General features: G+C 44.5%; 1 protein-coding gene across 1 annotated transcript in view; it reads left to right on the forward strand.

Annotated features, from left to right (window-relative positions):
- Positions 1 to 534: 534 nt before the first annotated feature.
- LOC308366923 (vascular cell adhesion protein 1-like) overlaps positions 535 to 15,254 on the forward strand; it is a 46,144-nt gene continuing 31,424 nt past the window's right edge. Inside the window, exons 1-3 of the mRNA XM_080840722.1 lie at positions 535 to 612; positions 1,539 to 1,811; positions 5,470 to 5,805. Coding sequence (XP_080696848.1) covers positions 594 to 612; positions 1,539 to 1,811; positions 5,470 to 5,805 — 628 coding nt within the window. The 5' untranslated portion in view covers positions 535 to 593. The remainder of the gene's footprint in view (positions 613 to 1,538; positions 1,812 to 5,469; positions 5,806 to 15,254) is intronic.

Genomic DNA, 15,254 nt, shown 5'->3' on the forward strand with positions numbered 1-15,254 from the left:
CACTGTCATCTGGTTCAGAGGGGACACTGAGCTGGAACACTCAGGCTTCTCTCAGTTCTCTATTGGGGGCGATCTATCCAAGGACGTCACTGTGAGAACTAAGCTGAGTCTTACAGCTTCCAGACAGGACCATGAAGCCTTCTACCACTGTGCAGCCAAACTGGATCTGAACACAGCTGAGTTCATCCCTCAGACCAGATCTAGTATCCAGCTGGAAGTATATTGTAAGTCTTTCAAAAATATAAATGCATACATTTCAACTTTTTAAAGAACATAACAGAGATTCGTTACAAAGTGAACTAGTTCTGATACTTTTTTTCAATTGTCATTCTTATCATGTCTCCTCCCATCTCTTTGAAGACAAACCCAGGGTGAGTAAAACCAGTGGGAATGTGTCCATCTTTGCTGGCAACAAACTGGAGTTGATGTGTGTGGGTGATGCCAACCCCAGGCCCTCATATCAATGGAGACACAAGAGTGTGGTGTTACCGAATAAGGACAACAACACACTCCTGATTGACTCTGCCACTGCAGACAACGCAGGTGTTTATGAGTGTGTCATCAGCAACACTCAAGGACAGGCCTCTGCTGTGATGAGCATCGAGGTGAAGAGTGAGTTGGATACTGAGACCTTTGCATGTTTCATTACTGCATTCCTCTCTCGCTCACTCCCTCTTTCTCACTCCCTCTTTCTCACTCCCTCTCTCTCTCTCTGTCCCTCTCCCTTTTTCTCTCTGTCCCTCTTCCTCTCTCTCTCTCACTCCCTCTCTATCTCTCTAATATCCCTCTACCTCTCCCACTCTCTCTCTCTCTCTCTCTCTCTCTCTGTCCCTCTCCCACTTTCCCACTCTCTCTCTCTCTCTCTCTGTCCCTCTGGTTTTCTCTGTCTCTCTCCCTCATTATAAATTCCGTAACATCTATTTATTTTTTTTTACAAATAACTTACTGCATGCCTCTTCCATTGTTGTCATGCTAATAAGGATAACGGTGGATGTGTGTGTGTGTAAAAAAAATAAGAATTATTTCCTTGAAATGTAGAAAATGTGCTTGTATTCAGCAAATAATAGCACCATCATCTTGGAATAAGGCTATATGTTAGACAAATTATCTTGAAATCAGTAAAGCTACACTTAAAACAAGTACATTTGCCTAAATACCATAAGAATTATTTTCTCAATATCGAGGACAATTTGCTTAAATTCAGCAAATGTGTTATTTTATTTATTAGCTTCATGTTTGGGCTTTTTTGCATTTAATCAGAAAGGACAGTAATGCGAGACAGGATGCAAGCTGGAGGGAGGGATTGAGAAATGACCGCAAGTCGAATCTGAATTGTCCAACTCCGCTAACCTCACTCCTTAATCGCTTTTTTAAGGTTGTGCTGTTTAGAAAAACTAAATGGTTAAATAAAAAAACTCGAAAGGACTGACACTTTCTGGTGTCTGAGCTGATGGTTCATGAACTGTTTGGTTCTGCCAGACTTAGCTGCACCCCTACATGCTCACTGCTCACTGTTCTCCTCTTTTTCTGGGGTGCAGGTCAGGACTGCGCTGGGAAGGAGCCAGTCATTGATCCCCCCAGTCTGGTGGCGAGGTACGGAGAACCGGCCACAGCAAACTGTAGCGCTCAATACAAAGCACTTATAATAGGCTGGGAGGCAACAGTGGGAGCTAAAACGGAAAACGATGTACAACAGCTGGCGTGGAGTGTGCCCAGCGTCACTGAATGGGCACTGAGGTCTGGCGTAACGTGCTACACCAGTTCTGAGGAGCACGGGCGATGTGCGACCCATCTGCCCATCACCATCTACAGTACGTGAATGTGTTGTGCGCTGCCATAGAGTTCAGTATGCTGTCTATCTTATTAAGCTGTCCATGATGTTGTTATTGTATGAATCTATCGTTTGGTCGTAGTTTCTTTGCTTTACTACCTTAGAACAGAATTTGTGAAGTTCTAGACCTACCAATAGTAAAATGTCATTGGAACTCACAATGGGGAAGATTAGGCTGAAATGAAACTAAGACCCATGCTGCTTTTCAGCAAACATACACATGAATATAAAATGTGTATATGTGTGTGTGTGTGTGTGTCTGTGTGTGTGTTTATGTGTGTGTGTGTGTGTGTGTGTGTGTGTGTGTGTGTGTGTGTGTGTGTGTTGTGGTAGCCCAAGCTGCTCTTAGGCTCCCACTTAGGTTAACATGGGTGACCAGGACTATACAGGGCAGGCTCTAGGACCCAGGGGAGGTGCTCTGGGGCCTAGTGAGGTCGGCGACCACTGATTGCAAGCTCAGGTGCAAATAGTTAGGCTAGTTTGGCACCTGAGCAGCAACTCATTTGTTAAGAGTTAAATAGTCAGTGAGAAAGACAGAGGGGAAACAGACAAGAGAGTGAGAGACAGAGGGGAAGGCGCTAGTTGCACTGGGTGCAAGGCGTAGGGCTTCCCCTATTTTCTGTTCGTTTTTGACTACCTTTGTTGTAATGTTTGAGTGCTTTAAAGAGTTAATAAAATAATGCTTTGAAATTCCCTTGTTGCGTCGTGGTGAGAGCTGGGCTGCGACATATGGTGGAGAATGCGGGCACAGTGACCCACGCTGACTGAAGAGGGGCAGAGTGACCCAGCGAAGTCGCCGAAGAGGGGGACTACGGGCAGACTGCTCAGCTAAAGTGAAGAAGATGTGGACTATGGATCCCGCGATGGAGGAGATGTTGGCCACCATCTTGCAGGGGCAGCAAAGACTTCAGGGAGCCCTGCTGGAGCTCTGCAAACAGGCATCTGCTGATTTACCTGATGAGGACCTAGAAGAGGTCATGGAGAAGCTGACTCAGGGGGCCGAAAAACCGAAGGTAACTGAAAGGCTTACTGTCATAAAAGAGGAAATGCAGTTTGAAGCAGGTTACCAACCGCATGGAGCGGCGGCTAAGATGGCCCAGGCCTGGGAGGCTCTACCAAAGATGACCAGGACCAATGAGCGTGTGTTCCTGGGTGAGTTCATCGAGGAAGATGACGATGATGTCCCTGATGTCGATTATGAAGGTGATGTTGATGATTCTGTCAATGAAAATGCCGATGAATTCGATGAAGTTGATAAAAATTATGTCCATGAAAATCATGTCAATAATGATGATGAGGAAGAGTGTGATGAAGTTCCAGGTGACAAAGCTGTTGATAAAAACGCTGATGATGAGCACGCTGACGATGATGGTGATGCCCATGACTACCTCGCTGAAGAGGGGGATGTGGCCAAAGACACCAATGCCAAGAGTGCACACGAGGAGGCCGACGAAGAATACCTCCCCTCCAGAGACCACTATAAGATTGAGTATGAGCGTAAGCTGCGTGACGAGCTGGAACACATCCGCCTGAAGACCGGCCAGGAGATGGAGAGTCTGCAGCGCGCCTCTAAGGAGAGGTATGAGCGGGAGAACCAGAGTTTGCGTGAGATGAGGGACCGTGCTGTGCTGGAGAAGGAGAGGGCTGTGAATGCTGAAAAGGAGAGGCAGGCCAAACAAGACCAGCTGCTGGACCAGCTCAGGCAGCTCCAGGTGGGATCAGATAGTCGTGTGGCAGAGCTGTCGAACCAGCTGAAGCTGAAGACCTTTGAGTCTGAGCGCGCTCGGATGGTGCAGGAGGAGATGGCCCGCGCCCTCAGCCTGAGTCAGATGGAGTGTGAGAAACACCAGAAGAAACTCAAGGTCCTGACTAAGGAGTTTTATGAGCTGCAGTCGGCATCAGAGAAACGAGTGGTGGAGCTCCAGGCTCAGGTCAGCGAGCAGCAGGTCAAACTGGAGACCTACGAGAGGCTGGAGCAGGAGGTGGATGCCGTCACCATGCAGTTAGAAGAGATGGCCAGCGAGGAGAAAGAAGTCAGTGCACTAAAGCAGAGGACCCTGAAGAAGGCAGAGACGGATGGCAAAGACGTGCCCGAACCCGCTGCGCTCAAGAGGAAGGGACTCTTCACCCTGCCAGAGGTGGGCGATTGCTTCCCTGAGGTGATGCATGAGGAGCTGAAGAAGCTGGAAGCAAAGGCGCATTTGAATAGGCAGCTTGCCTTAAACAGTGAGGAGTTGGCAACTGGAGAGGCAACAGAAGACGGGGAAATCACTGGCCTGGTCTCAAGTGCACAATCGGAGAAGACAGAGAAAACGAGGGAAGAAGCGACAAACGGCAGGGTAAGTGGATGGCTCCTAAACTGCCACTCTTGTAACCTCTCTGTCGTTCTCAGACCCCGATTGCGCTGTGGAGACCCAGATGTCCTGTCCTGCCGTGAAGACTTTTGGGCCTCGTGTATCATGCTGTGGACGTCAGGTCGCGGACGAGGGATATGTGACATTCCCCTGGTGGCTTGGCTGCCACAACACAAAATGGCCGCCATGCTTCGACCTGGTGCACAGAGACTGAACTCTCAAAAAGAGAAAGAGCGGCAGAGAGTCCACGACCGGAAGGGGGAAGGGTAAACCCCAAAGCCAGAACGAAATGGACAGACAAACTGGGAACTGACACGGAAAGACCAAAAGTTGGAGACTGACTAAGATGGACACTTTATGTTGAATCGTAATTGAAATTGTGGTGACGTGGACACTATGTTGAATGGGAATTGAAATGTTGGTGTTTTCCTGAATGTGTTTTTGACTGACACTTGTATTTAGGTTTAAAGAAAATAATTAAAACCTTCCTTTTAGCCCCGGGAAGGGCCTGAAGTTAAGGGGGAGGGTGTGTGGTAGCCCAAGCTGCTCTTAGGCTCCCACTTAGGTTAACATGGGTGACCAGGACTATACAGGGCAGGCTCTAGGACCCAGGGGAGGTGCTCTGGGGCCTAGTGAGGTCGGCGACCACTGATTGCAAGCTCAGGTGCAAATAGTTAGGCTAGTTTGGCACCTGAGCAGCAACTCATTTGTTAAGAGTTAAATAGTCAGTGAGAAAGACAGAGGGGAAACAGACAAGAGAGTGAGAGACAGAGGGGAAGGCGCTAGTTGCACTGGGTGCAAGGCGTAGGGCTTCCCCTATTTTCTGTTCGTTTTTGACTACCTTTGTTGTAATGTTTGAGTGCTTTAAAGAGTTAATAAAATAATGCTTTGAAATTCCCTTGTTGCGTCGTGGTGAGAGCTGGGCTGCGACAGTGTGTGTGTGTGTGTGTGTGAGTGTGAGTGTTTTTCTACAAATGGCTGACAATATGACCATTGAACATACATTATACATGTGTTGTGTCTACATTGTTTGTTATTGTGTGCGTATTCTGTGATAGTTCACTTTTAGCTTACTTATCTGTATGGACTGTACATTGTATGCACATTCTACCTCTTATGGACAGTAATATTAAACGGCAACGTTATTGTCAATTGACATTTTTAAAATCAATGTTATTTTTGTCTCTCTTCCTATCTATCTCATCTGTGTGTGTGTCTGTGCCTGTGTGTGTCTGTGTCTGTGTCTGTGTCTGTGTCTGTGTCTGTGTGATGGTACCTCTACAGAACTTCCAGATTATATGACCCTTGACGTATTTCGCCACACTGGTCCTCTACTTGAGGGACAGCAGTACAGGTTGCAGTGTGTTGTTCAGAGTGTTGCTCCAGCTGAGAACCTCACTGTCATCTGGTTCAAAGGGGACACTGAGCTGAAACGCTCAGGCTTCTCTCAGTTCTTTATTGAGGGTGATCTATCCAAGGACGTCACTGTGAGAACTAAGCTGAATCTGAAAGCTTCCAGAGAGGACCATGGAGCCTCCTACCACTGTGCAGCCAGACTGGATCTGAACACAGCTGAGCCCATCCCTGAGACCAGATCTAGTATCCAGCTGGAAGTACATTGTAAGTCTTTCAAAATATAAATGCATACATTTTTTTTTAAGAACATAACAGACATTCATTACAAACTGAGCGTGTTCTGTTAGGAGATTTTTTTTTTAATTGTCATTCTTATCATGTCTCCTCCCCTCCTTTGAAGACATCCCCAGGGTGATTAAAACCAGTGGGAAAGTGTCCATCTTTGCTGGCAATAAACTGGAGTTGATGTGTGTGGGTGATGCCAACCCCAGGCCCTCATATCAATGGAGACACAAGGGTGTGGTTTTACCGAATAAGGACAACAACACACTCCTGATTGACTCTGCCACTGCAGACAACTCGGGTGTTTATACGTGTTTCATCCGCAACAGAATAGGAGAGACCCGTGTTGTGATGAGCATCGAAGTGAAGGGTGAGTTGGATGCTGAGACCTCCTTTGCATGTTTCATTACTGCATTCTTCTCTCCCTCACTCCCTCTTTTTCTGGGGTGCAGATCAGGACTGCACTGGGAAGGAGCCAGTCATTGATCCCCCCATTCTGGTGGTGAAGTATGGAGGACTGGCCACAGCAACGTGTAGTGCTCAATCCAAAGCACTTATAATAGGCTGGGAGGCAACAGTGGGAGCTAAAACGGAAACCGATTTACAACAGTTGGTGTGGAGTGTGCCCAACGTCACTAAATGGTCACTGAAGTCTGGCGTAACGTGCTACACCACTTCTGAGGAGCACGGGCAATGTGAGACCCATCTGCCCATCACCATCTACAGTAAGTGAATTTGTTGGGCCCTGCCACAGAGTTCAGTATGCTGTCTATCTTATTAAGCTGTCCCTAATGTTGTTATTGTATGAATCTACCGTTTGATCGTAGTTTCTTTGCTTCACTACCTTAGAACGGAAGATGGAATAGAATTTGTGAAGACTTACCAACCCACTAGTAAAATGTCATTGGAACTCACAATGAGGCTAGCTTAGGTTGAAATGAAACTAATGACCCATGCTGCATTTGAGCAAATATATACACAAATGTAAAGTTTGTGTGTGTGTGTGTGTGTGTGTGTGTGTGTGTGTGTGTGTGTGTGTGTGTGTGTGTGTGTGTGTGTGTGTGTGTGTGTGTGTGTGTGTTTCTACAAAAAGTCCTGACTATATGACCATTTAACATACAGTAAACATGTGTTGTGTTTACATTGTGTTTGTATTGTGTTATAGTTCACTTTTAGCTAACTTATCTGTATTGACTGTACTCTGGGTGTGCATTTTATCTCGTATGTACAATAATAATGAACGGCATTGTTATTGTCAGTTGTCATTTTAAATATCAATGTGATTTTTGTCTCTCTACTTATCTATCATGTCTGTGTCTTTGTCTTTGTCTGCGTCTGCATCTGCGTCTGTGTACCTCCACAGAAATTCCAGAGAATGTGACCCTTGGCGTATTTGACCACACTGGTGCACTGCTTGAGGGACAGGAGTACTTGCTGCAGTGTGTTGTTCAGAGTGTTGCTCCAGCTAAGAACCTCACTGTCATCTGGTTCAGAGGGGACACTGAGCTGAAACGCTCAGGCTTCTCTCAGTTCTCTATTGAGGGCGATCTATCCGAGGACGTCACTGTGAGAACTAAGCTGAATCTTACAGCTTCCAGAGAGGACCATGAAGCCTCCTACCACTGTGCAGCCAAACTGGATCTGAACACAGCTGAGTTCATCCCTGAGACCAGATCTAGTGTAGGGCTTGAAGTATTTTGTAAGTCTTTCAAAATATAAAGGCATACATTTCATGTTTTTTAAAACATAAGAGATTCGTTACAAACTGAGCTATTTCTGGTAAAATATTCTATATATAATGTTACCTTGCTGCTATAACACCTGGATTTCCCTACAGGGATTAATACAAGTTGATCTTATCTTATGTTATATACATAATATATATATTGTATTTATATTAACTACCCTCTGACCAGATCTTATATCTAGCTGGAAGTATGTTGATGTTTCATGAAACATGAAAATGACTCAATGAAGTGTTGTAGCTCCCCTTGTGTAAATTTGTCATTCTTATCATGTCTCCTCCCATCTCTTGGAAGACAAACCCAGGGTGATTAAAACCAGTGGGAATGTGTCCATCTTTGCTGGCAACAAACTGGAGTTGATGTGTGTGGGTGATGCCAACCCCAGGCCCTCATATCAATGGAGACACAAGGGTGTGGTGTTACCGAATAAGGACAACAACACACTCCTGATTGACTCTGCCACTGCAGTCAACGCAGGTGTTTATGAGTGTGTCATCAGCAACACTCAAGGACAGGCCTCTGCTGTGATGAGCATCGAGGTGAAGGGTGAGTTGGATACTGAGATCACCTTCACATCATGTTTCATTACTGCATTCGTTTTTAGGTTTAAGCGCCCCAAAGCTGGAAGACTCATCTCTTTCTAACCCCTCTACCACCTCTAACAAGGAATGAAATGGCTACAAATGGCTAATTATGCTTTTGTGTGCACTGAATACATTTGTATCGCTGTCTTAAATGCACATATGTTAAACAGCTAGTGTGACCATTGTCACATGACACGTGTCATGTATCATTTATACTCACGCTATGTCCTTTGTCTGTCTCTCTCCCTCTCCCTCTTTCATTCCCTCTCTCTCTCTCTCTCTCTCTCTCACTGTCCCTCTCTCTCTGTCCCTCTCTCTCTCTTTGTCTCTGTCCCTCCCTCTCTTTGTCTCTCTCTCTCTCTCTCTCCCTCTCTCTCGGTTCCACTCCCTCTTTCTCTCTCTCAGGCAACAAGGTGGGACTAATAATCGGTATAGTGGTTTCACTGACCCTGGTTGTAGCCATTGGGGTCCTGGTCTGGTGGTGGTACTTCAAAAGAGCATCTCATTTAGACATGCCATCAGTAGAAGCATCAAATATCCCATTAAAGCCAAGAAGACCCAATCAAAGATCCTGTTAGATCAAAGAAGAGCCAATCAAAGATCCTGTTAGATCCAAGAAGAACCAATCAAAGATCCCATAAGAGCCAAGAAGAAACAATCTTGGTCCCAATAGAGCCAAGAAGAGCCAATCAAAGATCCCATTACACACCAGACCCAAAATAATGACTGCATTAGGTTTAAATAATGACTGCATTATGTTTAAATGAAGTGTGCATACAGGGACACATTGAGAGCTGTATTCAGCATAGCAGATGGTTGGCCTCCTAAAATTATTCATTTGTTTGTACTAGGGATGCACCGATACCACTTTTTTACAAACCGATACAAGTATGAGTATTTTTATTTGTGTACTTGCCAATACCGAGTACCGATACTTCCTAGATTTGGTTTCCATGAAAGATTTTATTTTATCCTCTGCAGATTATGTCAAGCCTATAGAACAACATTAACAGAAGGCTATCCCAAACCATAGTTAACAACATGTCTGCTTGACAAAAAGTGAACAGAACTATTCCTGGATAAGCACATGAGCACAGTTCAGTTACAAAAGGATCAAGGAGTCTCCGGCTACCTAACAATCACCTATGTGGCACTATAAGTCTGTCTCTCTTCCTCCCCTTCTCTCTCTCTCTGTGTGCGTGCGCGTTTTTTTATTTTGCAAGACGTCAGTAAAGATTGGTTGCTTTGATCTCTTGCCCCACTGGCATGAGTGAACTTTGTGTGCTTAGCCACACTATGGTGCGTTTTCAGATGTTTAATCAAATATTTTGTGTCAAACGAGTACTTTCCTTCTCCCTCGACACTGTAGCAGTGCAGATCTTACACTGTGCCTTACTCCTGTCGTCAGCATTTATCTTAAAATGAGCCCAAATCGCCGTTTAGACAGCACAACGGAATTGCTCATAGCTAACGCGATGCTAAGATCTAAATTTAGCGAAATCTGTTGACATACCTACTTTGACACTATGTCAAACTTTCCTTACACAGTCAAACATCAAGCAAGTGCAACACATGACAAAACAAGACGGCAAATAAGCTACTCACTAGTAAGGCAGAGAGTGGTAGGTCAGGTAGGACAACAAATATGTTTCAATATGTTGCCAGCTATATTTTTTCTAAAATCTCTATCTGTCTGCAATACCGCTCTCGGCCTCTATGCAACTTCGGCACTCTCACACCTGCCAGGCATAGACAGTAGAGGAGAAGAAAGCACCCGCGTTCAGGCACAACACTGGGTATCGGTTTTTGGTATCGGTAATTCAAAACGAGTACGAGACGAGTACGAGTATTTTAACGTAGTATCGACCCGATAGATGATACTAGTATCGGTATCGGTGCATCCCTAGTTTGTACCCAGATTTACATGCACAAATTTGCTTTTTTAGTTGTAATTACACTGTTGGTGTATGTGGGGGAGACACTGAAAAGAAACCTGTTTGTGAATATGTTTTTTGTATAGTACATTCTGCTATACCATAATAGTATTCTGGATATTTTTTGAAGCTGTGAACATATTATATTAGATATGGTGATAACCATATTAAACAATGACAAACTGAACATTGACTTGATTTTGATTTGCCTCCATCATTACTGGTTGCCCCTATCAACAGGGGTCAAGTACAAGTTGTTGCCATTGTACGTTTTGGTCTGAGGTAAAATGTAAAGCATTTCTTCTTTTTGAGGAGGATGCAAAACGGCCCTTCAACTGTCCATTAAACTCTACTGCCATCTACAGGCCAAATTTGTATTTATATTATAGTTGTATGGTTATTGATTTATACAAGACCTTTTATTGTAAAATTGAGCATAATAGAATGGTATACCATATAAAACATTCTGTATATTACATGTTTAGTTATTACAAATACGACACTACTATCAGAAACTCTGTGTCTGCAGCTCAGCTCCTTCTGCCTGTTTAAATGCAGGCAACTTGATAAACGTACTCCATTCACTTACACCTCATAATGAGTAGGCTAGCCTTACATGCTGCGTGACATATACTTACTTAGGGTTATGGATACATCCTGTTGGCTTACGGTGTAGGTCTTTCACAAACATGAAATATATATATATATATATATATATATATATATATATATATGAGCTGGAGATTATATGTCTGAAGGGGTACGGGACTGTAAAGAGTTTGAGAAACACTGGTCTACCTGATCTATGGTGTACTTTAGGACTACTTTAAAGGAACCGGTAGGTAGCAACCAAAGGAATGAAATGAAAGTGTGAGTACAGAAGAGTACAGAATGGCCTACTGCCCTTCTCATTAACTCAGCAGACTCAGGAAATGGCCCGACAATATAGTTTCTGCTGATGACATTCACAGATCCCTTTCCTTGATAGAAACAAATGAGTAAAAGAGTTTTGCATGACTATACATGTAATGTAACGTCTGTGCTGATCTCCGCTCCTGCCACGCCCCCTTTTAACTCCCACACCCGCTTCAGCCTGTATCTCACTCAGAGCCAGCAATCACTCTCCCAGCTGCACTACATTCACCCTCTTAGTCCCCCGCACCTGCATCATTCACATCTTCTAATGACACAATCACCTTCACCTGTTCCCCACACAATATACACTCCTCACTTCCTACCTGCAAGTTAAGTTGTTGCAGTGCATTATGAAATGTTCGATGCCGTTCTGACCAATGACTCTCTCTGTCGAACCCTACATACACCAATAACCAATAAGAGGCAATATTCAATCCAACCATAAAACATCTCTAATGTGTAGGGATGCGCACAAAGGACTTTAAGCACAAGGTCACAGACATTTCCTCATCATTAAGACCATGAGTTGCCGACAATTTGGGTAGTAGGTGATTCCTGGATGTTCTGGCTTGAGTGCCATGCCAGGGCTCAAGGGGTCCCGGACCTCTCTCTGCCCTGCAAGGTGGAGTGGCTTGGTCAGAGAGGTATGCGGTGGGGCCAACTGCTGCCCTTGTTGGAGTCAGAGAAAAGGCATCAGGTCCCACCACAGGTCCTCATTATCAACATGGGAGGTAATGACCTGGCATACACCAACGGCTCAGACCTCTCCCACAGGATCAAATATGATCTTGCGTTGGCGGTGGCTCTGTTCCCAAGGGCCCAGGTAATTTTCTCTAATATTTACGAACGCAAAGTGTGGATGAGAGGGACTTTTGAGGCCCTGTCTCGCCTCAATCAGGCCAGGAGTTCCCTCAATAATATAAGTCTGTGGATTCCTACCTCAGGGATATGGGTTTCGTGAGGCACACCAACCTCCGTCGCTCTATGCCTGTTTTAGGTGAACTCCGTCACTCCGAAAACGCTGAGGGTGACACCATGCTCATGGCCAGTATAATTGACGTTGTCAAATTGGTCCTCTGAGCCACACAACGGCCCTTTCGAGGGCCACCCCAATAACCAGATAAACAGCCTATATGGCTGTGTGTGTGTGTGTGTGTTGTGTCAGATTTATAGTTTAAAAGTAGGAAAAGTTTACAGTCTTCTGATCTGGTTAAAACTCTAAGTTCTTGTTACTTGTGGTGAAAATACTCATAAAGTCCAGCAGACAGGCAGGGTGTGACCCAAGAAGTTTATTCAGTCAGTGCAATACCAACGTCACAAACCTGAGCATGTCTGCAGACAGTGCTCCTGAAACAAAGTTTGCAATGGCTTATATACAGTAGATGTCACCCTATATTTTCTAATCTCTGCCCCTCTGTCTATAATGCAACTTCTAATTTCTGCTGAGTAGCCAAAGTTTTGATGGTCCTTTGGAATTTTATCTTACTAGTATCATTAGGCTCCTACGGGACTCTCCCAGCCTAAAATGTGTGTGTGTAGGGCTCCTGCAATCTTATGTCAGTGGAGTATCTCATGTGATTTAACTTTTATCAGCTTACTATCATGAACATTCTATTGATTACTATAATATTAATATCTTACACATACTGGTGCAAGCCTGTGTGAGTGTGCTGGTGTGTGCCGGTGCCTCTCTGTGTGTGTGTGTGAGTAGCTCTGTGTCACTGCGCCTCTGTGTGCTTCTGCCTGTGTATGCTTTTTTTGTGCGTGTTTGTCTGTCTGTGTGTATGCCTGTGTGTGTGTGTGTGTGTGTGTGTGTGTGTGTGTGTGTGTGTGTGTGTTCCTGTGTGTCTGTGTCTGTAGCTCTGTTAGTTAATAATATACACACAGACTAGTAAGATTTAATTTACAGATTTTCCACCACAGTGTGTGTGTGGAGGTGGCTAGTGTAAGCTAACGGTTTTGCTAGCTGGTTAGCTTATGTAGCTTCTGTTAGCTAAACTAACTAACCAAACCATGGCAAACAAACGATAAAAAACCTTCAATCACAGTGTGACTGTGTTATTTGCCGCTACACAAACGTGGACCCTATTTGACCACAACGGTGCTTTGGGTATTATTACTACGGTTTACCACTATAGTTGACCGGTAGCATTAATGCGATCAGGTCCTCTCTATAGTATACATTTTACATTCAGGCCTACAATCAACAGCTACGCCCCATGAACTCCGCAAGCAGAGGTTAACAAATGAGTAGTCGATACATCAAAAACACAACAGGGAAAATGGCGTCTCTATGACGTACCTTGCAAGTATTCAAAGACTAGCAGACATTTAACTCTCTCTCTGTCCCTCTCTCTCTCTCTCTCTCTCTCTCTCTCTCTATCTCTCTCTGTCTCTGTCCCTCTCACTCCCTCTCTCTCACTCCCTCCACCTCTCTTTGCCACTCTCTATCTCTGTCACTCTCTATCTCTGTCCCTATTTACAAATAAATGATGGTATGCCTTTTGCATTGTTGTCATGCAGATAAGGATGACGGTGTGTGTGTGTGTGTGTGTGTGTGTGTGTGTGTGTGTGTGTGTGTGTGTGTGTGTGTATGATGTTGTGTGTGTGTGTGTGTGTGTGTGTGTGTGTGTGAGAGGAAATGTAGGTGCTCAGCCTCTGTGATAGATGAAGTGTTTGTGTTATTGTGTGATATATCTCCAGGAAATGGTCAGGGCAAGACTACCCTCCGTTTCAGTTTTGTACGTTTTAACAGACTGTCTAACAAGCCACACAGTTTATTCTGATTGCAAGTCTTGACCTCTGAACACACAAATGGAATTTTTCCTTCTGAGACTTTTCTGGATCACTGTTCTGTGTCCAGTGGACTATTATGTGTCAAGTAAGAAAGCTTTTATTTCACTTGAAAAATATGAAGAGGGAACGCTGTTTATTCCCTCATTCTCAGCTTGCTGGTGTGCAGGAGGATCTGTGTTTCATTTCTCGAAGCGTAAAAAACAGGAAGTGTGCTACTTGGAATTGTTCAATGGTTACATCCAGCGCCTGCCTACAAGCCTAGCTTGTAATGCTCCTTGGTAATTGTATCTTACTATTATCATTAGGCTACTGTGATAGCTGTAGGCCCAATTCCAAAAGGTTACTTTGGTGAATTTATTTAGAAATAGGCCTACGTCTATTTATGACACAGTCTCATTGAGCTAGCTTGATGAGACGTTGCTGATGAATGTTACAATAATTTCATTAATTTGGCCAAAACATTTATCTTGCATGGGTTGGGTTAAGTTGATATGGCAGAGGTGCCTTTTATAGCTGCTAGGACCGTTAGTATTCTAGAATACTTTTGAGAGTTCTGTTTAAAAACTTCTGTTAAAAAGTTGGAGCATGTGCCAAGCACAAGTGAGACTTGCGTAGCACAAGTTTGATGTGTTTGTCAATGAGGTCATTGCAGATGAGAGAGAATCAGGTTCAGAAATGAAAATCATAAAAAAAAAAAATGTTGTCCATCTCAGCTGACCTCACTCCTTACTTGCTCTCCTTGGTTGTGCTGTTTAGAAAACATAAATGGTGCACTAAAATAACCGGAAATGACACTTTCTGAAGCTCAATTTCCCACTTCAAACAGGAGAGTCATGTACTTCCAGTGCTTCTGTGGTAAAGAAAGAGGACATTGCAGATGAGATCCTCGTGAACTACATAGTCACGCATGAGGTCTAGATTCAGGTGTTGGGAATGCGAGTGTGCATGTCATACTTAAAGGAACCTGCTGAGATGGTTCGTGAACTGTTTGGTTCTGTCAGACTTAGCTGCACCCCTACATGCTCACTGTTCTCCTCTTTTTCTGGGGTGCAGGTCAGGACTGCGCTGGGAAGGAGCCAGTCATTGATCCCCCCAGTCTGGTGGCGAGGTACGGAGAACCGGCCACAGCAAAATGTAGCGCTCAATCCAAAGCACTTATAATAGGCTGGGAGGCACCAGGCCTGCTCAAACGGCAAGCGGTTTACAGCAGCTGATGTGGAGTTTGCCCAACGTCACTGATTGGGGACTGGGGATTGGCATATACTGCTTCACCAGTTCTGAGGAGCACGGGGAATGCCTGACCTATCTACCCATCACCATCTACAGTAAGTGAATCTGTTGGGCCCTGCCATAGAGTTCAGTATGCTGTCTATCTTATTAAGCTGTCCATGATGTTGTTATTGTCTGAATCTATCGTTTGGTCGTAGTTTCTTTGCTTCACTACCTTAGAACAGAAG

This window comes from Sprattus sprattus (genome assembly GCF_963457725.1).
Source record: "Sprattus sprattus genome assembly, chromosome: 1".
Taxonomy (NCBI): Eukaryota; Metazoa; Chordata; class Actinopteri; order Clupeiformes; family Clupeidae; genus Sprattus; species Sprattus sprattus.